This window comes from Lethenteron reissneri, chromosome 34, assembly GCF_015708825.2.
Source record: "Lethenteron reissneri isolate LAM-NWPU_2019-01 chromosome 34, ASM1570882v1, whole genome shotgun sequence".
NCBI lineage: Eukaryota > Metazoa > Chordata > Hyperoartia > Petromyzontiformes > Petromyzontidae > Lethenteron > Lethenteron reissneri.
Window position 1 is genome coordinate 10,568,676 of NC_083812.1, and position 24,786 is coordinate 10,593,461.

At 43.6% G+C, this 24,786-nt stretch overlaps 1 protein-coding gene across 1 annotated transcript in view; it reads left to right on the plus strand.

Annotated features, from left to right (window-relative positions):
* The first annotated feature begins 476 nt into the window (after positions 1-476).
* Positions 477-24,786, plus strand: part of LOC133350479 (E3 ubiquitin-protein ligase TRIM62-like) — an 89,922-nt gene continuing 65,612 nt past the window's right edge. Inside the window, 1 exon segment of the mRNA XM_061564819.1 lies at positions 477-585. Coding sequence (XP_061420803.1) covers positions 477-585 — 109 coding nt within the window.

Genomic DNA, 24,786 nt, shown 5'->3' on the forward strand with positions numbered 1-24,786 from the left:
TCATTCATCAAACTGGGAGGAAAACTGTAAAGAAGAAAAACAACTTTGAAGATAAATTACTTAGAGGCTAACAGTGTCTGACTTGGAAAATATTGAGCAATGGAGCAGAGAAAAGTTAGAAAGAAACTATAAATCACAACAATCTGAAGCGGCCATTGCAGTGTTGTGGTCAGTTTTATTTAGCGTTCTGGAATACATCCGAGACACAACATTAAACATTATTGCATATTCTACTGCAGCCCACGAAGAACACAAAGCTCCCAGATATATTGCATACGTTCTTTTTTTTTTAACGCTCACCCCGACTACCAAGGGTGAACTTTCTTTCCCTCTATACTGCCACCAGATGAGGCTGAGGACGCAAGTAGTCTCCTTGAGTAGACACCGACTGTGTTTCTTGCTACGCAGATTTTTTAGGTTGTGCGGCAGCGCTCCTCCCATGTCCTTTCAAGTTGTACCCGGTGTTGTGTGGCACGATGTCTGACATTCCGCTCGACGTGCGGAAAGCGTCTCCACGAAGTGAATGGAACGGAGTGTGCTTCTTCGCATACTTCAGAAACCGAGTGTGCCTCCTTGCAACAAAAGGTATTTGTTCGAACATGCAAAACACGCGGTCATGAATGGACTCTAACACAGCAGTTAATTGATGTCAAATCAACAAAATTGCTGATGGTTCCAAAATGTGTATTTCAATGAGTCGCGTGATGAGTTGTCGTCTTTTCGCGTGATAGTGAGCAGCCAATCGCATGGCTGCTGTAACAGTGCAAGTTAATTGCGTCGCAAATGGGAGGGGATGTGGGAAAACATCTTACTTTGCAGCCTGCCACTTACAATCCACAGTCCACTGCAGTTAACAGCACTGCACTATCCATGTAGTGCACTATAGTTAATGTCTTTGCCCTTTATCTCAGAACATTCGTACAATTATCACGCTTCTCATAACGGCAATGAATGATTCACAAGTACAGATGTTCCACATTGTTGACAAACATGCAACATTGGTGATTTAAAAAAAAAAATGCGTATTATTCGTTGCCATGTCTAAACAAACGTGTCCATTGGCTGTGGCGTTTTTGGCTCCGGGAGACCGCAAATGCAAATTCTCTCTTCGCCTTTTCAATCCAGAATTGAGTGTCACATTGCCAAACACCCACGTAGATGTATATAGAACATATAAATGTGAAATGTGCATAGGATTACGCTCCCACAAAAATGTAATGATTATTATTGACAAATGTAACCTCATTGGCACCAGAATGATAGTTTATGGTTAAAGGATGATATACAAACAAACAAATATCTTATAATGCAGAAAGTTAACAAACTTCAAAATTACAACAAGCTGCTTTGGATACCTCACATCAACATTTTAAGTTAATCAAAACATTAAACGCTTCTTCTTCTTCGTTGACCTCTTGGGCTTCCGACTAGAACTTTCCTATAACAATACAGCCACGCCAAACGTGTTTCCTTGGTCATAAGCAATGGGGCAGCGTTCGTCGCCACTGGTGACCATGCACCAGTGGCGTAAATTCCACATTGCCATGGTAAGGGCCAGCCTCTCCTTAGGACGATCACTTAATGTAGCTTCCCTCAAACGGATTGTCGACCGTAGAGTGGCAATAGACCCTGACTGCAATTTGAACTCACAATCTTTTTACTCCGAGATGGCTGCTCCAAACACATCACCGCCCAGCTGGATAATAAATCAACTGCATAACAACAGCAGTGACAGTACAGGTGTGATTGCAATAGTCAGATCACTCGTGCGCAATTGCCTAAAATATAAACTTCATGCCAAAACAATGATGCGGTGCAGCGGCAACCATGCATAAACGTAAGAGGTAAGGCAAAGGTGCAGCCCTGCAATTGCTATTCATCCGACTGCGGGCAGAAGGGCCTCCACTAGATGGAGCTTGAGATAACCTCTAGAGAGGGTATTTGACCTACTCTTCAACCCGAGCCAGACACCCACACTTGACCCCACCATACATGACCTGCTGATGAACAAACTGTGGCAAACCCTGTCAGGTGAACAAAAGCAAGGGGATAGAAGAAACTTGTCCATTAATTCAACTTCCATGTGGGCAGGTCAAACTGGCGACCTCTGGATTTCAAGTCCAATGTGATAACCATCACACCACGCAGCATCCCTCCACAGGTGTAGGCATCTTTACATAGGATGATCATCAAACATCACTTATGGTCAACAATAACGATCCATTTATACCATCTAGATGCCCCTTATCGCACTTACTTGTGACTACCGTCCCTGCCGTAATCCCCAGTGCTGTCATGTGGGTTCCGGCAACGGCCTCCTGAAGAGATTGCACCAACACTTGACCCGCATGTGTCACGCTCCAGCAAGCCTACCGAGTAAGTGGAGCTTTGCATGATTGCCTGTGCCTCAATGTTCCAAACTGGCAGGAGAACTTCCTGCTGCTATGTAACATCGTGTCCTCTGTTCACGAGGCAATATGTTGAGAAGTGTCAATGGAGAAAAGTGCCATATTTTGCACAACAATGTAAACTTAGCAAAGCAATAATGATTCTAGGGTTTCTGAGCGATATGCATCTGATGAAAATGCTTGGAGAGGTGTTTGGATATAAAGTCTGGAAAACATGTTTTTTTACTTTACCTTTAAATATGGCTGGTGTAAAATGATCAGATGACACATTCTTCCCAATTCACAAAGACCATTCGCTGCCAATTTGTCAGGAGAAATTAGTGCGGTGCCATCACACCGACGTGTATCCATCACTGTTTTGTTCAGTGTCTGTATTTAGATAGTAAACACATCTAAATTGTATTCTGAAATGGGTCGCCATGCCCTCTCCAAACCCACAAATTATTTGTGAGGAGATTCTGCCTCCGGAATCGTTTAACGGTATTTCGTGAAAACTTTTGCGGCTCTGCCATAGCCTCAGCCTAGCCCAATCGACCTCTTCCACACAAGTGGTCCAATTCTCTCCCCCGTCGGTGCAATTGGCCGCAGGTGCATTGCAGATTAGGCATTGGGGATGTTTGAGCATAGCCAATTCTGCATTCCTGTGCGACGGAGGCAAGACTGTCATGATGGAGAACCACTGTTGACTTCTTCTTGGTTCTTTCGGTACAGTCACGTAGAAGGGAAATAATAAAATAATAAAAATAAAACATACTAAAATAATTCTCACGACGTTTCGGCCACAACGCAAGCAGCCGTCCTCAGGTGAAGACCAGGTCTGTTGGGGAGACAGCGTCTGACTTCCCAACTTTGTTTAATGCAGCACCTGGTAGAAGCCAAATGGCCAACACCCAGGATTCTAAGTCACAATCTTCATAATTTGAGTAAATTGCACACCGACTCCCAGCGAGATGAAGAGAGTACAATGTGACAAAGGCTCGGTATAATAAATTGCTAACCTGAGCGTTGCGTGAAAGTTTTCTTTTAGTGGGAATAATGGGATTTAATTGACCGCTGAAAATGCATCACACGCATTGTTCGCAGCGTTACTTAAGTGACAAACGTGCCGGCAACCATTTTCCACACTAACACAACGTGTGCGGCCCTATCGACACACGGACGTATGCATTGATTGGCAATGATGAATGGAAATGTGTGGTCAACTGAAAATGTTAAGACGTAATGTATTTTTAGCAGATTATTTAAAGCGTATAGATTTGTTTTTATGCAAGCCACTTGTTGCACGTTATCATTATATTTAAATTAGGTTTACATATTTCATATTCTTCAACTATTTTTCTTTAAGTCTGCGATTTTTCTTCACTTGCAATAATTTTGGCATCCGTTCAGAATATGGTGTGCTTTTCACAACGACCTATATTTGGAGTACATTTTCTGCACCTCGTTGTTATCGCTTGTGTTTATCACCATTTCATATGGCCCCCAACGATGTGGAATCTCCACTGCTGGTTTACAGATGTAGCTGTGCACGACCCATTTCTGTCATTGCATTCACAATCATCTCTCTGCAAAGGAGACTTCTGTATCCATGATAAAGTAAAGGAAATGCGTGAACAAAACATGTGAATCGGGTTTTAGTGGACCATATCGCAGAGATAACTGCATTTTCTCTGTCTGGGTGGTCGTGCTGCAGTGTCGCTTCGGTAATTTATTTGTAGGTCACAATTCGCAACGGTTAAATTTGTAAAGATAAGCTGTCATACTTGTTGACGCAATTTTATTATAATTTATTTTTTCAAAAATCCAAGTGATCACCTCTAAGCACGGATTTTGAAGCAAGAATAATTGGGCCAATGTGACTTCAGCTCACAAGTCATACGTACAATAACAGTGTGTATTGCGCTCTAATTGCCTAATCCAATCAAGCTGTCACAATACACTGTTATTTCACGGAGTGAAGCCTTTTGTGTATACACAGTGAATTTAATATTTCAAGTAAAACGTAAAAATCATAAGCCGTGAATTCATTATGCAGGTTTACATGGTACCGATGAAATTATTAAGCAAAGAAATATAAAAAGGGACCGAAGATTATGAATAAGGAATCTGACTTTTACTTTCATTTTAAGTCAAAGTGACTCAAGGTTAACGTATACCAAAATGGTGACACTGAAATGTCATGGATAAAATGTATTCATGCATACATTATGGACCATTGTTTAACATGACAGATTGTATTGAGGCGTGTAAAATATTTTATTTAAATTGCACAGAGCCAATGTAAAAAATTATAAATGAATGCTAAGCAGGATTATATGTTACATTTACCATTTACCTCTTTGTAGGCAGGATAATTAAACAAAAATATGAAGATGTTCACAATTTTATGCAGGATATAGCAGCCTCATAAAAGGCAATTTTGGCATTGTAATTGATCATTTTTGTTTATTCCATTAATAGTATATATAAACACACTGGAATGTATACAACAAATGAACACGTATCTACAGGATGAGCAAATCAGCTTATACAATGTAATAATTAACAACGAGACATATATGACAACACATTATTCATGCTGCCCACTGCCATGTCTTTTTGTAAATGATACAACTCTATATAAGTAAACAGCACAATGCAAAGTCTGCTGAATTCCATGTAATTTTTTTTATAGAATTAAAAAATATAAATGAAAGGATACATCCCCTCGGGAATATGCTACACAAAGCCCCATTCCTGTGCAGAGCACCACACTGATGTGTTTTCCACAGGTTTCGCTCCTGAAAAGCAGACTCTGACCCCTCGTTTTGTGGAAGGGCCACAAAGAATAATAAATGACCGATTCGTTTCTTTGCAACGAGTGAGTCTCAGGCCTCAGTGAACAGGAAAATTGACGGCTCGCGCAGCGGCGAGCAAGCGGCGAGCAGCAACTGTGAGCAGCGAGCGGCGAATTTGCTGTTGCGCTGGGATGTTTACCGCAAGCTCTCTGCGCGTCAAAACCTTCCCTCCGCTCCCTGCCCGTGCTTAACGTCTCCCCGGCCTGATCGGTTGCACAAAACCACCCGGCTGGCTTGCGCCTTTGTCTGGGCCAGAAATTGACGCTCGAACAGAGGCGCGTCGGCGATTGTTACGCGGCGCCGTCGGCAGGCAGCCGGCTTCCGCGTGGCACAATGAGACGTGGGACCGCATGCGCAGGACAGGGCATTGATCGACTGCCACAGACATATATTGCCCCGGGGACGGTTGCAGGAGCATCGGCTACATCGCACGCGTAGCGCCAAATCCGCTTCGTAGGCAATCAATTCACATTTACAGTAATTGTGAACTTTTCAAATGGCTAATTGACAGGGCTATAGAGATACAAAATGCTGGGAAATTGCAAAGTTCACGGGAACCCCCACGAGCCGTAAAATTTCCATATGAAGTTTAATAATAACACGCGCATAACTTTATTAGGCAATACTTTTAATACGATTATTAAGCAAAGGTGTTTTTAAACGCGATGATATGCAGTGCTCACGAGCATGGGAAGCTACAAAAACGCACACCCGGGTTGAATGAAGATAATGAAATAACTATAATTGTATTTTCAAGTGTTAGGTGTTGAAATGCATATATGATGTGTCCTCAAAGAAACTCACGGTCACACTTTAATTAATTACACTGACCTTTGGGTGTATACAAATTGGGCAATGGTTGGGGGCAACATTTATTTGTCAGCCTTGAATCGAGTGCTCCTAATTCAGGAGTTGAGGCACATTGGACAGGTTGATGGTGTTAATAATGAACCACACATGCTATGCCTGCCGAGGAGAACACTTTCAAGCTGAGAGCGAGGGTATCAGAAATGCAGAGGTTCGTCTGCTCTTTAACTACAGCACATTGTGCTTATGCACTTGTGTGATATATATATACTTCTAGGCAAACGCATGTCACCATGTGTATATTTCTACAATAATGTGTGTAACATTATACGTGAATGTATTTCCCCTATGATCAAATTAGCATTGGGTTATGGTTCATCCGTTTGATTTTCCAGGCAAAGTTGTGAAAATCTGTACCTATTTGGTGGAGAGCATTCTTTCCCCAGGAAGACCACTACTGCGAGGTTGTTCAAACTTTCTTTACCCTATCGGAACGATACTTTGAGGTGACCGTGGCCAAGGGTTGAACCTCATAGGGCCTGATATATGTAGCTTTCTTGGTCAGAATGACAACTATTTCCGTATAAAACAGGAATATTCCACTGTATGGGGACCTCATTTGCCAGTAAAAATATGATAATTGGTTCTTTACCCTTCTATCTGGCAACAAAAAGGTGTCAGTTTTGTTGCCAGATAGAAGGGTAAAGAACCAATTATAATATTCCACTGTTTTAGTAGATTTGCAGTTAACTCTGCATTACAACTTATTCATTTTGCCACAACAGTACTAACGCCACTATTGCAGATCCGGCCCAAAGCGGGCAGGCCAAGGTCAGAGTCAATGATGGTGGCAAGTTTATACAAATACGTCAACATTTGTTTCCATTGTTCGGAATTGCATCAATCTTGCTTTCAGCGCACAGTTTGCACAGCTCAGAGCCCCCGAGAGGGCAACGAGAGAGGATATGGCAGCCCATTCCGCACAAAACATTCAACGGCGAACATTGTGCCACCGCTGTTGCACAAATCCCCCCCCCCCCCCCCCCACCGCTTTTCAATACAAATTTTAGATCGTGTTTTTGTTGTTGCTCAAAACTTCGTGATAAGCGGCAAAATGGAAGCGAAGATGCATGTGCAGGAGATGACCTTGACGATGGGAGGCTCGGTCCCCTTCGAACTTCTGAGAGTCAAGTAGAAAGAAATGTTGGTACGATATTTAACACGGGTGGCGGTTTTTCTTAAAATGCTGGAAATTTCCTCGGACGCCCATATCCATAAATGGAGCTGAAGCAGAACCCACGATCGACAAAATCAGACCATGTTGTTACTAATTCTGTTTCCTGCTTAACATCTGTTTAATTCAAAATTGAAGTGTTTTGCGTTAGAGTGTGTAAATATATAAACGTGTCATTAAAACTTGCCACCACCCGACACGGCCAACTCGTAGGGGTTGTCACGTAAACAGAACGTGCCAATTCGTCACGAGTACAGCACACCGGTGTGTTGGAGAGCCAAGCCACAACATTTACAATCTGCTATCTCGGGTGTGGACCAATCAATTTCAAGGACAGTGCATACATCATCAGAGTTATGCTTTTTGTTTGCATTCTGACTGCAGGTATTGTGGTCAATGCAAACATGACTCCTTGTAAAAAAAAGGCGGCAGTTTTGTTGCCAGATAAAAAGGTAAAAAAAACAATTATCATTATTTACAATCTGAGTACGACGTTTCGCCAGTAATCACAACTAGCTTCAGGCGACAGCCAGATTTTTGAAGAAGTCTTAATGTTATGTTCCTTATGTAATAAACGACTCTGTCAGGCTTTCTTGGTCTCCGTTGTCATTTATTTAGGTTCTTCGTATCGCAACCCGCTGGTCCTCGGCCGGACCCGCGCCGCCTCCACCGCGCGCCCCGCGCACGCTCCGTGTGGCCCGCACTCGCTGGTGGCCGCTCCGATCTCTCTCCGTGTGCCCCGCACACGCCGCCAGCCACACCGCTCGCTCCGTGTGCCCCGCACACTCCACTAGTCACTCACTAGCCACGTGTGCCCGGCACACTCCGCTAGTCACTCACTAGCCACGTGTGCCCCGCACACTCTGCTAGCCCCTCACTAGCCACGTGTGCCCCGCACACACTCTGCTAGCCCCGTCTACCCCACGCACACCGCTGGCCGACGGTGTGCGTAGGTCTTCGACCACGTGGCAGATGGCGCCGCTCCACCGCGTGGCAGATGGCGCCATCTCCCGCACTGCCCAGCGTGGCTTCCCCTATTCTCGCTCCATTCCAACTCCCCGATCTCTTCCGGCTCTCTCCCTATATCCTTCCCATCACGTGACCCTGACTCCTCCTTCCCGTACTGCCCCCGTCTCCGCCCCCCGTTCACCTCGTCTCCCATTGGAGCCGAGGTGAGCAGTGGCTCCTCCCACACGCTCCGCCGACCAGGCTCCGCCCCCCAATGCTCCGGGCCGTGTGATTGGCGCGGAGGCCATCAACCACCCCGTTGATGCTCGCATTACACTTATAAAGAGGCGTAGATGTGGTGACCATGCTTCTGTGCTCTTGCGCCATGTCGGGGGTGGGGATTACTGAGTCAACCTACATTATGTATGTGCATTATGCGAGCAGTTGAACTTGTCCTTCCTGTCTATTGTGTGTATTTAAATGGCCCTACCAACGGTAATCCCTATTCATGTACGCTGCCCTTTTTTGGCATGCATTTAAATAATGTATTATTTGATGATTCGCTTCCACGCAGCACTAAGGCGTATGCGAACAGTTAAAGTTATGTTGATTTCTTTCAATTTCGATAGATTCTCTAATTAGTCTTGGCCATTAGTAACTAGTTTTGCACAGAACTTCAACATTATCTAAATCAATTGAGTGTCCTTGTTGGCACGCGTGTTCTGCTACTGCTGACAGTTGTTATTTGGGATAATTTAATATCTGTTCAATTGTTTATTTAACGAATACTCTTTGGTTCTTTCGGTAAAGTCACGCTTGCGTTGCGATCGAAACGTCGTGATCTATTATTTTTCTATCTACGTGACTTTACCGAAAGAACCTTAGAGTATGGATTCCTGCAGTCACGAAAGCTTCAAATCAAGATATTTAACGAATGTGAAATGCTGAACAGAATCACTCACAAGTAGATGGCAAACGGACACATAAGGAAACAACTGCACATTATTAAAGTCTTGACAATTCGTGTTAAAAAGGGTCTCACAACAAGTTAATTGATTTTTATTCCCCCAATATCTCGTTATATCACGTGACAATTGTGTAACTGACCGAACTTAGTGACGAGTGGCAAAAATACTGAACTCGACCAAACATTCAGATTGAAATCCTGCTAATGGAATGCATTCTAATGGCCCGTCAGATGCAAGGCCTACATTGCAATAGTATTACACACGCACTCAAGAACACACAGTACGTACTGTGCATGTGTGGTTTCTGTAAGTATGCACACAAGTGTCAGCCTGCGCCAAGTGGATGTCACGTCACCAACGGTGCCTGTGCCTGGCCCAAATCCACTACAAGTTAACAAAATGTGCAGCTCTTCTTTGTCAACATATTTATATACATATGCACTGACACGTAACCACACACGTACTTGTTTAAAAAGCTGTAAAAATAACAACACTTGAAAGCTGCCTCGCAAAAACTGAGCAGAAAGGTAGGCATGCCATGTAATATACTGTATGTAATAAAATAAAATTAAGGTTCAGTCCATTCGCCAACAATACATTTAAGTCGGCCACTTCACATTATCACCGCTTTCCAGATATAATGTTTGGTTACATTTCGAAGAAAAGTTTTTTGGAGAGGTACGCAAAAGATGTTTCAATGCAGAAAACACAAGTAAAAAAATACCACAATTTATACTTAATGGAAAGGAATGCCTGAGCTAAGTGCAGGCACTACCCAGAGGCACCCAACTTCACTAAATGCATCCCTCCCTGCACGATTCATAGTGGGTCTCACTCGGTGTGATGGATTGGCAAGAGTGGCAACAATTACTCTCTCTGGAGCTGCTAAGCCCCTAATGGGAGGTATTATTCAGAGAGCCACAGTGTGTTGAGATACTCTTACCACCTGCCTTCAGCATCAACTCATTAGTCATCTTACCATCGCATCACTTTCTACAATTGCATGCCTACATACTGCATGTGCCACGTTGCCATCAACCCGACTGATTACATCAGCTCAAGCTGCCAGAATTTCAGTGCCACTAAAATGTACAATTTATAGTCTCAGATGGGGATTTAAACCACGAAAAAAAATGACACCAAATTAATGTGTTAAAATTATTATGGATGCAATGTCATTTTTTTATTTGTATAATAAAAGGCAGACATGCACCACAATTTATATTTGAATACAAGTTTGGTGATTAGTGATGGTATTGTGATTTTTGCACCACACTACAATTATAGCAACATAGGGAGTTTGATTCCTGATCATGCACACACGGTCGTCTGCTCATACATAGTCTCTGAACCTGTGTTTTGGCACTCCTCTGGTACAACTTAGCCTCAAATCAGCACAGTGTGGACATCACCACTCGGGAGACAAAAGCAGTTGAACGTAATGCTAGCTCCCACCACTTCTTCTTCAGTGTTAGCCCCAAGAGGATCTTGTCTCTGCAGTCTGCAGCACAAAACAGAATGTCCGTCTATGCACTTGGTGTTTAATACATTGAATAAAGACAGTAAAAAATATAGAACACTAGCTGTACTACCCGGCTTCGCCCGGGACTTGTATCCACCACGGCCGGCCGCCTTTGTCTCCCCAGTGGCGATGTTAATACGCCACACCAGTTACTCGTTTGAGGCTGAGTCGACCTATGTGAGGTTCAAATAATCTTGATCGGTGGTGGCCATGAGCGGGAATCTAACTCGGTTCGCCGGGTTGGTAGCGCAGCGTAGCGTTAACCACTACACCCACCGCTCCTCACACACACAGACGCACACACACACAGACACACGCAGAAACACACAGACAGACACAGACAGACACAAAGACAGCACGCTAACCACTACACTACCGCTCCCCACACACCACACACGCAGACACACACACAGAACACACACACAGACAGACACACACAGACACACACACAGACAGCACGCTAACCACTACACTACCGCTCCCCACACACCACACACGCACACACACAGACACACACACAGACACACACACAGACACACACACACAGACACACACACAGACACACACACACAGACACACACACACACATAGACACAGGCAGTACGCTAAGCACTACACTACCGTTCCCCCTACACAACACACGCGCGCGCGTCCATAGGTACACATACACGCGCTTGCTGCAGACACACACATACACACACATACATAACCGCACATACACACAAACACATACACACACATGCATACACACAAACATACACATACATACAAACACACACATACATACACACAAACACATACACAATACACACACACATACATACAGACACACACATACATACACACAAACACATACAGACACATACATACACACATACATACAGACACACAGACATACACATAAACACATACACACATAGTCATGACCCGGCTTTGCCCGGGACTTGTATCCACCACGCCCGGCCGCCTTTGTCTCCCCAGTGGCGATGTTAATACGCCACACCAGTTACTCGTTTTGAGGCTGAGTCCCTCCCTCGCCACTCTCCCTCCCTCGCCACTCTGCCTCCCTCGCCACTCTGTAGAGGACGTGAAATTTGTATGAATTTACCTCAGAGTGGCGTGTTGGGTGTCGAGGCCTAGCACCGTGCAGAGCCTCCCGCCTTGCCTGATTTTCCCACCCGGCGAACGCTGGGTACGGGTGCCGGTCCCCCCCCCCCCCCCCCCGCGCTATTAAAAATGGCGTCCACCCCGCGGAGAAAAGTTGCTACTCGTTGCCAGGGGCAACCGCCGTCCAATGAAAGCGGCGAAGGCGTGGCTAGCCGTTGCCAGGGGCAACCGCCGTCCAATGAAAGTGCAGTCCACACACACACACACAGACACACAGACATGAACGATTTTATATATATAGATTTACTGTGGCTGGAAGTTGATGCTGGAACAAACCCAGGGTAATGCAGGTATACATTCGCAAGCCCTGAGCCAGTGGTAGAAATTCCACATTTCTATGACAAGGACCACAGGGTGCCCAGTGTTTACTTCCTATGATATGGTGCTCTGTATGTGTGGTGTGTGGTGCAGCGGTTAGCACACTGCGTTACAAACCCAGCGATTGATTCCTGTTCATGGTAAACGTCGGTGACAAATATCTGAACTCGCCCTGTGCCTCCCCTGTGTCAACTCGGCCTGAAATGAGTACCAGCACTGGGAAAACAAAGGCGGCCACCCTTAGTGTTGGCCCCTGACCCCTGGTGCGCTATGACAACCTTCATAAGTGCTCGCCAACTGCACTTTTCCCCAACAGTCTGTTAAAGGTCACACAGCGGATGTTGTCTTTGTAATCGCACATCAGTAATGTATATCTCCTTCGTAAATCCACTGCTAGATGAAGGCCTCACCGCGTTGGTTGTCCGACATTGCACACCATGCCCATGCTCATAGGAGCCCCTTTGACGTTAATGCACGACGCGCTTTTTTTAGTCTCGCGAAAAAGCAGTGCTAAAATATGACAGTTTCACCGCTATTTTAATCTCACCCCTCCCGTAAAAAGCCTTTGCTGCAAATGTTTAGAGCGTCTCATTACTACGCCCAGTAGAATTCTAGGGTGGACAACTGCACTATTTTGCTGCCATGAAAAAAAGGAAAGAAAATGCTCATGAATACTGTAACTGCCTGTGTCACAGTCGGTTGAACGGGTTCCAACATCACGACTAAACAGAAGTGGCATTAGAATGAAAATTTAAAGAATCAATGGTGTCTTACGGTCACAGTGGTAACTACTTGAGCCAGGGGACCTCAGTGAATACACAGAACAATGCCCAAATAGACTTGCCCTCATATGGCTAATAAACACAGCGATAAACCGTTAAATTGGATACATTTAACCATTATAGGTATTTATTGGGGTGCAGTAGCCACGCAGTGGTTAGCACACTGCACTATGAGCCCAGTGACCTGAGCTCCAGTTGTGGTTCTGGCTAACGACAATGCCTGATGATATCTGAACTGGCCATGCCACTCCTCCCCCGCCCCACCGCCCCCTTCATAAACCTGCACTAGTTTGGCGAAGTAAGATCAAACAACCGCCATGAGAGATGACATGGGATGGTAAAGCCCTCATCGAGCACTGGATTGACAAGAGACAGTAAATTGACGTTCTCAGGCATTTATTACCCAACGTCTACAACATGTTCCTTATTAACCCTTTTCCCATTCCGATGACGTACATGCAGGTCATCAGTTTTTCTTCCGATTCCGTTCCAATAACTTTCTCGGTAACGAGGCTTCCATAAGGCCATGCGAGAGGGCGTGCGGCACAGTTTGGCGCCAGTTATCATAGAGTGCGGCCGTGTCTCTACAGTTCTCTGCGGCAAGTACAACGTCTTTAAAAACAACGGCGCTATGCCTCTCGAAATAAAATTTACGATTAACAATTTGCACGTTCCGAGATCCAACGGTTAACGGGCCACCCACCCCGCAACTTGCAGATGTCTCGGAAAGGAAGAGGGTTAAACACGCATCCGTTAACCAAGAGCAGATAAGGCCAGACAAACCTTTGATCATCATATAGATACTGCTAATTATTTACTGAGAAAAGCCTCACTATACTGTCTCACGACCCTTTTTTAGGGGGATCTTGCATTGAGTAGTTTCCAGGTAGTAAGAAACTGTAGCACCTGGCGAAAACCCTTGAATACGAGAAGGAGACACTGAGCACTGCCATTTATTTTCACCACATCACGGCTCCATGCCTACAAGACCTGGAAAGCCCTGGCGGTCACCCATGAAAGTACTAACTGGGCTCAACCGTCCATACCTTCCACGTTATGAGATCGGTCATGTTTAGGGTCATTTTCGTCACAAGAAATACACACAAAATCTGGTCCATTATACCTCCAGGCTCGATAAATAAAGTACCACTTTCTGGGAAATCGATAGTGGTCGCCTATTGTAAAATACAGCCCTCATCATGGGAATTTCAGGAATGTCTCAGCTTAAAGCCTGCCAATGGAAATGAACATGCTCATTGCTTGTTTGAGCAAAGAGACACCTTTGTCTTGACTTTAGACTTTGAACAAAGGCTGCATCACAATTCATCTTGGTTTCAGGAGGCTGTTTTGGCTCAATCGGCTAATGGATCTGTCAGAGGACTGAGCCAACCCTGCTGAGATCCTTGGCTCAAGCCTCAAATGGTCTCTCCAAGTTTGATGGCATCAGCGCGATCATAATAAATGTCTACACAAAAAAAAGGCATTGAATAATTTGGGGTTTGCAGTCAATAAGGCTTAGCTCCAGCATCTTAATGTGTAAATACTTGCTGAATGTTTTTCGTAGCCTGTAATCCAGTGCTTTGGAGATAAGGTTGATGGATCACACACAGATCATTGTGAGACTCCCACCGTGAGATATCATACTTTGGCTTGTCAAGAGAATGCCCGTACAGTAAGTGCGGACTAATCTCCACCTGTTCTATCTTCATGAGGGATATAGGTGATGGTATAACAAGTAGGTTGGTGATTTGACTTATTTTGTTGGTGGGTTTCGTCTTGGTGGTTTTCTCCATACAAAAATGGCTAAATGAATGTTGTAATAATTATACTGTAATCAATTCAGCGTCATCATGCTCAAGCAAGCATCAAACGTTACTTATTCCTGTTGGTGGGTCGAGGCTGGCGGTGTACATTCTACATTGGTATGGCAAGCATCAGTCTATCCGTAAGAAAACAATGTTGACTTCCATAAAGCAATACTTATGTTGTAGATGGTGGAGGATTGATTTATTATACGACTGAACATTCCATTTTAAGAGTTGAATCTTCCAACTACTGTACCACCTGGATGAAAATAAAGCATTAAAATCGTCATAAATACAAATGCATTACCTGTGTTTCTTCGTGGCGGCTGAAAGAGTCGCCGTCTAGTTGTTGTGGCAAGACATGTGGAGCTCTATTGCCTGTAGGATAGTTTTTGTACGAGCTCTGCAAGTGTCCGAAATGGAACGCAATTAGAATATTGTGAAGGCACGCAAAATATATACAGCGTTACCAGAATATGTGCAGACACATTGTCTACACGTGCTCAGACAGGTTCATACACATTATGATGGCATACACTATTCGTCACCCATGATTTTTCCACACGGATGAAGGCCTCTCCACACCATTATCAATCATTCGTCATAGCCTTTCAATGCCACATTTCATCTCACTACTGCTCAAGCTGACTCCATCTCCGTGGTGGTCAACCCCTCAAATGCTCACCCCTCGGCTTCCATCACAAGTTTCATCCAACGGCCATCATCCCTTCTAGTGATGTGTCCTGCAAAGCGTAAATGCTTCTCTTAACAGTCATTATGCAGTCTCCCTATTTGCATGTATTCCCCGGTCCATGTTGTTCCTCTTCATGTCTCCCATTGCAACAGCACACGTGCATCTCAGCATGCTTCAATTAGGTAATGTTTCATTTTTTGTTTCTTTTATTCATCAGTGTCCATTGTTTACCCATAAGCCACAGTGAGCCACGTGCACTTCTTGAAAACTTACTCCTTATAGCACAATGATTGTTTTTTTTCATGTTCAAATAGGATTACAAAAGGTGCTTTATATTGTGATGTTGTTCAAAGTCTTCATATCAATATTCGTTCCAGATCTACGGTCTATAATTGCCCAATGTATAAATAAATTATCGATCTTCCACTGCTATACTTCTAACAATAATTTGTTATTTGTTTGGCAAGTCTACTTGACATTTGTTTGTAAATACAGGATTGATCTTCAAGCATCTTTTGAAACATTTCTTGTTAATCCGTTAAACCTTTCCTCTAGTTTATTTCCATAGCTTGCCATAATGACTGTTGTGCTCAAACCTGAGATAGTTCATGTCTGCCCCATTTATGTTCATACATTTGTTTCCCCCCATTCAAAGTTTCAGAAAACACCTTCTCATGTCGCTGTGATGAACTTCGCAACAACACGTTTGTTTTATTACTTTATTCATGCAATCTCAATGTAGCTATTCCAATTATACAAATTAACTCATTTTAAAAAATACTCTTAGTTTCAGAGAGCTTGGATGATTCACTTCGAGATTGCTTTATTTACGACCGTAAGTTATTTATACATCTGTGTTCACTGAAGGCGCTGTTCACGCCTGCGTGTCGCAGAGCTTAGACTTGAACAGCTACATCATAACACACTTTAACACTGCTCTGGCAATTATATAACATCACCGCGTGAAGCTTTACTTTTCTTATCAAAAGCTTTTCAACACAGACAGTAATATCACATTCTAATAATTATTCACAATGTGCAATTGTCAGCCTGTGATCTGTGAGTTTTTTTTATATGCTTAACTCTGCACAGTTTGCACACTGTATAAGGATACTGATACAATTCTAGATTTGAAGCTTTCGTGACTGCAATGATTCATATTCTTGGGGTTTTTTCGGTAAAGTCACGTAGGTAAAAACATTAAAAAGTAAAATAAAATAAAAATAAAAATCACGACGTTTCGGAGGCAACACAAGCTTCCGTCTTCAGGTGGTACCGTCACAGCCACGACAGCTGTATCAAGTAAATGAGAGATTGCACCTGAAGACGGAAGCTTGTGTTGCCTCCAAAACGTCGTGATTTTTATTTTATTTTACTTTTTAATGTTTTTACCTACGTGACTTTACCGAAAAAACCTAAGAATATACTGATACAAGTTAACATGAATGTACAATGCTCTGATCGGATGTTTTGAGGGCGCATAAACAATGATGACATTATCCTCAATGCTGCCAATGCCCTGTGCATTGCCCAGCGATGGAGCATTCACTGCTGGTTGCATAGGTCGGTGGTTCGAATCCGTCAGGTCGCCCTGTTAAATACTGCGGGTGTACAAACCATAGAAAAAGGGAACCATCTGCTTCGCAGTGAACAGTCAATATCCCATGATTTTATTTGAAAAGAGTAGGCCATTGCGTACCCAAATTTGAAAATGTATCCAAAAAACATTAAATTGGGATTACAACTTGAACTATCGCCCACTACTAGAATACTGCAGACGATGCACAACACAGCACCTTCATAATTGCCTTGTGATATACGAATGACACAAATACCAATTGTACTATTTGAATTGATGGATACATATCAATTAAATATAAACCCAGTCATAGTTCCTCATTATAAAAAGAGATCCGACTTGGTATTGGTGTACACGCACAATCAAATGATGAGGAACCACAAATCAGGCGTGATATGTATTTCCGCCTGAGCTGTGCTGAGCTCATATTTGAAATGCCATGCTTTGTCAACCGTGTGTGCACTGATGAAGCTGTCTGCGAGCTCATAAACAGGAGTCACGAATCACACCTCCAAGTCAAATGCAGGTTTGAATGGAACCTGAAAGATCTGATTGCTATTTTGTTAATACTAATAATAATGCAATGCCACCATGGTTGTTTGAAGGTGAATAATCAATAAATATGACATATTATATTCTCTAAAAGAGATAAATGTGCAGTCCAGCAATCGCTTGCTCATGCTACTGCTGGTGGTAAAAGGGCCTCCATTAGTGCTCATTTGGCCTACTCTTCCACGCTGGCCAGATGTGTTGGAAGAGGTGGCAGCACTCACACTTTACCCCACCTCACGTGACCTGCCGATCGACTTGGTTGTGGTTGCACCCAATTACACCACCGGGTGGAAAGAGGTGGGGGGGGTGGAATTTAGAAAAAGTGCACCACCGTTTCAACTGCTAAAACTGGCTGCTAGTGGTCAGGTAAATCTAGCGTACAACACCTATATCAATTTAACACGTAGGCTTTTGCGACCAATATCATCCATAATATAGTCAAGCTCTCAATCTGTCCCCAAGCGGTGATGTTCACCCGTCAGACCAGAAACTTATTTATAATGCTAAGTCAATCTGTGAGAGGCCCATGGGAGATGCAGACACCATTGGTCACCAAACACAGGTCACTAGAAATGTATTGCAGTGCGTGAATTCCAGCACCGCATCACTCCGACTGATCTACACTGACAAAGACAAAGATCTACACTGACAAAGACATGTAGCTTGCAACAGACTGTTGCGGCAAGTGCTGCTAGAGAGGATCAATGAAGGCCACCACTGGCACACGAGGGGGTGGGTGGCTAACACCACACCCAGCCGCCTTTGTCGTAACCCCAGTGGTGATGTTTGCACACCACAAACCAGGTACTAATTTGAGACTAAGTCGACGTAGGGGAGGACCAGGGCCGGTTCAGATAATTCATTACTGGTGTTGGCCATGGGCAGGAATGGAACTCGTGTGTCGTTTTCATAGTGCAACACACAAACCGCTACACGACCGCTCTACACTCTCGCACACAGGGGCCTGCACATGAATGCACACACACAGACTCGCAGGCTAACAGACGCATGGCCACAATTGTAAATATACATATGAGAGGACACATACTTGTAAGGTTATACACAGGCACACGCAAAGATCCATATGCACAGATGTGATCATCACAGACATGTTTTCCTTGTTAAAATAACGATGCCAAGTGTGTTCGTGGATGTTACATAAATCTTAGAACGCAGCTGAACATTTAAACGATTATACAATGACCCAATTGGATCAGACATTTTCATAATGTCATATAAATGCATATGCGTATGAGTGAATTAATACATCCTCTATATTGTGATTAAAACCATGCAGCACTTTGAAAGAAAACCCATCTTGAGTAAAAAAAAAACGCTTTGATGAAGGAACATTGCCTCGTAAAAATATACAGTGTGCGGACGTTTTCGGTAATGTTAATAATTCATGTTCTTGGTGTTTTTGTTTGTTCTTGTGCCTGTGCTGTCAATACAGTCCCTTAATTGTTTCACCTGAGCTTAGCACGTCAAAGAAAAAGTAACTTTTGAAAAAAATTCACCATTGCAATTTTTTTAAATGTATATATTTCCACTCGGTATGCCTCGTTCGTGACATATGCGAATAATGGCCAATCGCGAGAAATTACATCAGAGCTTGTTTCGGTACTGCAGCAACAATCCATAGATGGCTCTCTGATTTGTTTTCAGATTGTACCGTGTGTTGTTCGGCATTATGAGTGACATTTTGCTCCACGTGCGAAACATTGGATATCATGCCGAAGAGCATGTGGTACAACCCGAAATTGAATTAGTTCCTCAAGAAGCTCTTAGCACGTGCAGTAAACCGTCACACATAATTTGCATCAGCACGTGATGCTAACCAATAAATACACCGGAGAACCATACGATCACAACTGCACAAACATAAGCATAAGTCATCAAAAGCATGACTGGAGTGGCACCAACTTTCGTCAGCCACCTTGAGTCAGGTGGTAGCAATGTCACAATTCGTATGGCAAGGACCAGTCTCTCCTATTGGATAGCCACTAATAAGTATAACCCGTAAAAACAAAGTTTTTCACTCTAAATCCTTTATATGCGTGGCGGCTAGAGTCCTCTCGTCCTCTGGCTTGAGATGGCTGCCACCTATGGGTCAGATGATTGTCTGCAGTATTAAACAATTGGTAATTAAATATTTAATTTGTTTTCTCTAAACAGTGTAAAATTTTGGAAAAACATTTTCACGAACATTAATTGTCTCGCACAACGAGTCTGTGTGCAAAATGTCAGCTCGATTGGATCACGGGAAGTGGGTTAAAAAACGACCGAAAGGTTTGCACGGTCGTAAGCAAGCAAGCACGCAAGCGAACTTAATATAAAGGATTTAAAAATTGGTACTCATTTTTATCACATGCAGGGGGATGATATGGTATACCGATTTAATGTCTACAAATCAAGTATTGTAGCGAGATAATATGAATATTTATATCCACATATGTAGTTTTCCTAGACAAAAACAACACGAAAATATGTAAGGCTCTCATTATTCTACCAGGCCTCACCTTTCAAATTATCGTGTGTAACTTTTAACCATCTAAGGTGAAGATGTTATATTTAATTTTATCAAGAGGACCTTCAGTAAAAATACACAAGAGGAGCACTGCTAAATATATTGCTATCATTTCATTGCGTAATGTGGTTTTACAGTTGCAATACATTTGGGCAGAATGTCGGAACTTAGCCATGTCCATACCCATCAAGCAGATGGCCACATAAAAAAAAACTTACTACCACCATTCGCCACTCGCAGCCTCGCAATGGCTCATGTTCTGTGCAAAAGGACATAAGATTTTATCAGCGTTGACAGAAGAAAAAATCAGAAAAGAAAGTACTTCCTGACTGCCAGAAGCAAGCCATTTTACCAAAAAACTTCAAAATACCACCTTAAAAGCAGCCCTTCATTCCACTTTTGAGGCAGGTAATGCATAAGGCGGAGGTTTTTCCTGCAATTTGATTGAAGCCTGTCCCTGCCCTGTGGATTACCAGCAGCAGGCTTTTAACTGCCAGATGCTTCAAGCAGCAATTTCACAGTTGGAGCGTTTTTTTTTGCTTGGTCGCAGAGAGGGCGCAGGGCCACGACGGCGCAGTTCGTTAATGGGACAAAAAGCTTGGTGGATATTCAATGCAGGAGGCAAAATGACTCTGGAGACACTGTGACATGCGGAAATATGTTGTACGCATAATACAAGTACAATGTGTTGAAACAGCTTGCATACATATCCTCCAATATATAAGGAAATATAATTTTGGAAAGGGTCTCGATAAATATATAAAAGTTCTGCCTCCCCCCAAACACTGTACAGCCTTTTACCGCGCTGTTGGGACAAATGCTGTTAGCGAGCACCTATTTGGGCTCAGCGCCCTGAGAATGATTGTTTATGGGTGGTTTATAAGTTATGAACTAACCATTTTTTTTAACCAGGTGAGGCCCACTGAGCTATATAGCGACCTGGCTATCACAAATGATAGCTCAACGAAGTGGCTTATCGTGTGGAAAAGTATAGTGGCCAAATATTTTGAGCGCATGGAGAGAAAAACCGAAAGACCCGGAGAAAAATCCACACGACCACAGAGTGAACATGCAAACTCCAAATATGCAGGCGTCAGGGTCGGGATCGAACCCACGACCTCCTGCATACCAGGTGAGGTACATCGCAGCGCCCCAAAAAAAGGGGTGTTGTGACCAGCACCACACCTGACCAACTTTGTCTACCAAATGATGATGTTTGTGCACCACCTCTGATCCTCATGTAACGCTGAGGTGAGTTGAGAGGGGCCCACGACTGGTTCCGTCACTCACGCTGATTGTTAGCCATGGTCAGGAATCAAACTCAGGTTTCTGGTTTTACAGCTCTCATGCACTAACCGCTGTACCACAACTCAATACAAAATACATATATACATACACAAAGATGCCCGTGAAGCCTAAATAGACTTTTGGGGCAAGTATTGTTAGCGAGCACCTATGAAGGCCAGCACAACGCACGAGATGGTGGGTACCCAGCATCACACCCGGCCACCTTTGTCTCCCTAGTGGCCCTGTTTAGTTTAACAGATTGGAGGGGCAAGTGCTATTAGTAAGTAGCTATTTAAGAGTGATAGATACAAACAGGAGCGGGCTTGGACCTTGCCATAGGAAGGTGGACTTTCCTCCAGTGGCTCGGGAGGGCAACACAAGTGTAGTGACTGATTTGGAGACGTAACTTCTTGGAGACAAATCTTTAATTAACACCGAGCACACTTTGTACAGTTTTATATAATACTCACACCCTACACTGTGACACACTATCTCTCGCTTATACGCAACTCTACACTGGTTGCTAGCCTACAACACATCGCGAGCCGTCTGACACTGACGGCGCTGAACTAAGGCAGCCAACTACGTCTAGCAGCGCAATTATGAAGTGGAGACGATAGCGACAAAGGCACGAGATGACAGCCGCGATGGCGATGATCTTCAACAGCACTCCAAAAAACAGCCCCGAGCTCCCGCTCGGGGTTCCCTTTTATGCTCCCAGCGTGGCCTCGCTCCGCCCTGGCCATGCCCCCTTTCTGGAACCTACTAGCGGGTTCCCGATATGTCCCCTTCGTAACCTTTCCCTTAGATCCTTCTCGGGTCTATCACGTGGCCTGCTGTCAGTCAGGGCTGCTTCAAGTTGCAGATCCCCTTTCCTGCCAGCAGTGAGCACCCTGCTACTTAGTGACCAATTCTATGTCACTACACAAGTAAGCACTAACCTGTTGCTCATGTGAGCAGAGAGACCTTGATGGAACATGACGGGGTAATGTCACCAGGGCAATGCACTCCTAAACGTCCTTATTTCCCTGTTTCTGATGTTCGCACACTGCATCAGGTGCTGATGTAAGGTTTAATGCACCTAGAAGGAGGCAACATTTCACTGTGTATCACGACCTAGATTGTCATGCGATCATTGTAAGCCTATGGGTAACTTTGAAGCTTCCTAACAGTGTGGCTGGTGGAACATCATGCACTGTGTGGGCCTTGTTGTTTGTGGATAGATAGATTCGAATATTGATATGGACAGGACGTTATTTTCAATACAGCAAAGAAGGTTTTTACAGTCTTTGTGTTTTGAAATAGAGTGGTCAGAATATTACTGCGTGCTGTGGTGCACTGCATGGATACATATATATAAAAACACTTTTCACCTGGTTGTCTAGGAGCATTTTACATAAGCGACGAGCATCACATCTCATCTTCAGCTGCCACTGCGGTGGACAAGATGACTTGGCACATGGCCCTGCAATCGGGGCATGAGTCTTTCGATAGGGGGCAGATGATTGTTACGTGACATCACGATTGAGTACTTTGTACAAAAAGTAGTCTTTCTATGCGGATCTTGTCCCCTTGCATGGGAATGTGGAATTTCCAACTGCCCAAAAACTGCCTACACGAATAAGTAAAAGTTCAATGATCGTTTGAGATACCTTTGGATTTAACAATGTCATTCGTGACAATCGAAGACCCTCTGTGTTGCCTTAAAGAATAATTTATTTGGATAAGCAGTACTTAATTTCATCCAGTGGACACCTGACGTTGCCATAGCAACAATATAGTCCAGAAGGACCCATATATTCTGAGTAAAGTGGCCCTAATCACAGTACCACCTTGCAGGAGTACGTTGATGCGCTGTGATCAATACCGATCACTGCATTCCATGGCTAAGCATTGCCATCTACTGAACATGTTGTAGAACTACATTCAATTCCAAATCGGTAGATCCCCCCCCCCCCCCCCACTACATCTTTACAACACAGCCTACAAATAATCGAGAAGCCCTGTTTTTAAGCCAGCCATCGATCAATTGCCACTGCTTCGCCTCGTATAGGCAAATTAATCAACATTTACACGCATGACCACAAACACACAGTGCCCTGCCCGAAGAGCCCTCTTGCACCGGAGGCACTGTGGCGGAGGGGAATTCTCTCCGCTCCAATAGGAGCACCATCAGTGAAAAGCGAACAAAAAAAAGTCAATAACTCATATTGCACACATTAAACAATGCCTCATCAAAACAGGGTAAAACACCCATAATAACACGATATAACATGAACGCATTCATCACATGTGTATATATATAGTCCTTATATTATATTTGTTCATAGCTATTATCAATAAATATGATGGTGCAATATGTATGTATATTGTATTTTTACTGGTGAGGGGGTTGAATAGTGGTGCAGTTGTTAGCACACTGCATTATGAAGCCAGCAACCAGAGTTCAATTCCTGGCCAAGGTCAACAGTGACGACCCAGTCTGTCCCCACCGGCTTCACCAAGCCACACTGACCAGTGTGGTGAAATATGGTCAAATAAACCCCATGACTGACACGGTGTGGGAAAGCCTACATCTAGCAATGTAGTCACAAATGGTTATATATTCTTTTTTGTATGTCTGTTGAACTTATTTTGCACCGTGTATGTTTCACATGTAATGCAGGAAACGAGGTATATTAAATATTTCATTTTTATTGACAGACACAGAAATTATATATATTTTTTATCTGGGATGAATGTTTATTTCTGATAGACGTTTAACGTCGTACTCATGTTTCTTCCCGCAAGGGTTTACGGCAATAGACATCGTTCAGTGATAGTATGTTTGCCACTTTTAGAAATTCATGGTTCAAATCCAGTGACCACCAAGCTTATTTTCATATGTATTAGCATAACACAATAATGCTGTCTGCTTCACAGTGGGTGTTAGAGACCCATGTTGTCATTCGCAAGAGTAGGCCATTTTGCATTGGCATCATGGTCCAAATTTACCAATTTTTTTAAATAACCCGCAAATTTAACAATTTTAATAAATTTTTACTTAAAACTTTCGTGACTGCAGGAATTCATATTCTTTGGTTCTTTCGGTGAAGTCACGTGGATAGAAAATAATAAAATAAAAATTATAAAACATTTATAAATACCAAAAACTTACGACGTTTCGATCGCAACACAAGCGGTCGTCATCAGGCGGAGAGAAAATGGGGGGCAAGCCTCCAACTGCAACGTATCTCCGACCATGAACACCGAACCAGTGAACTCAAACACATACACCAAGCTCTCAAGGCGAATGGATGGATATTCTAGCTACATAATCCGCAAAGCCATCACCCCAACCGTGAGGAAGGA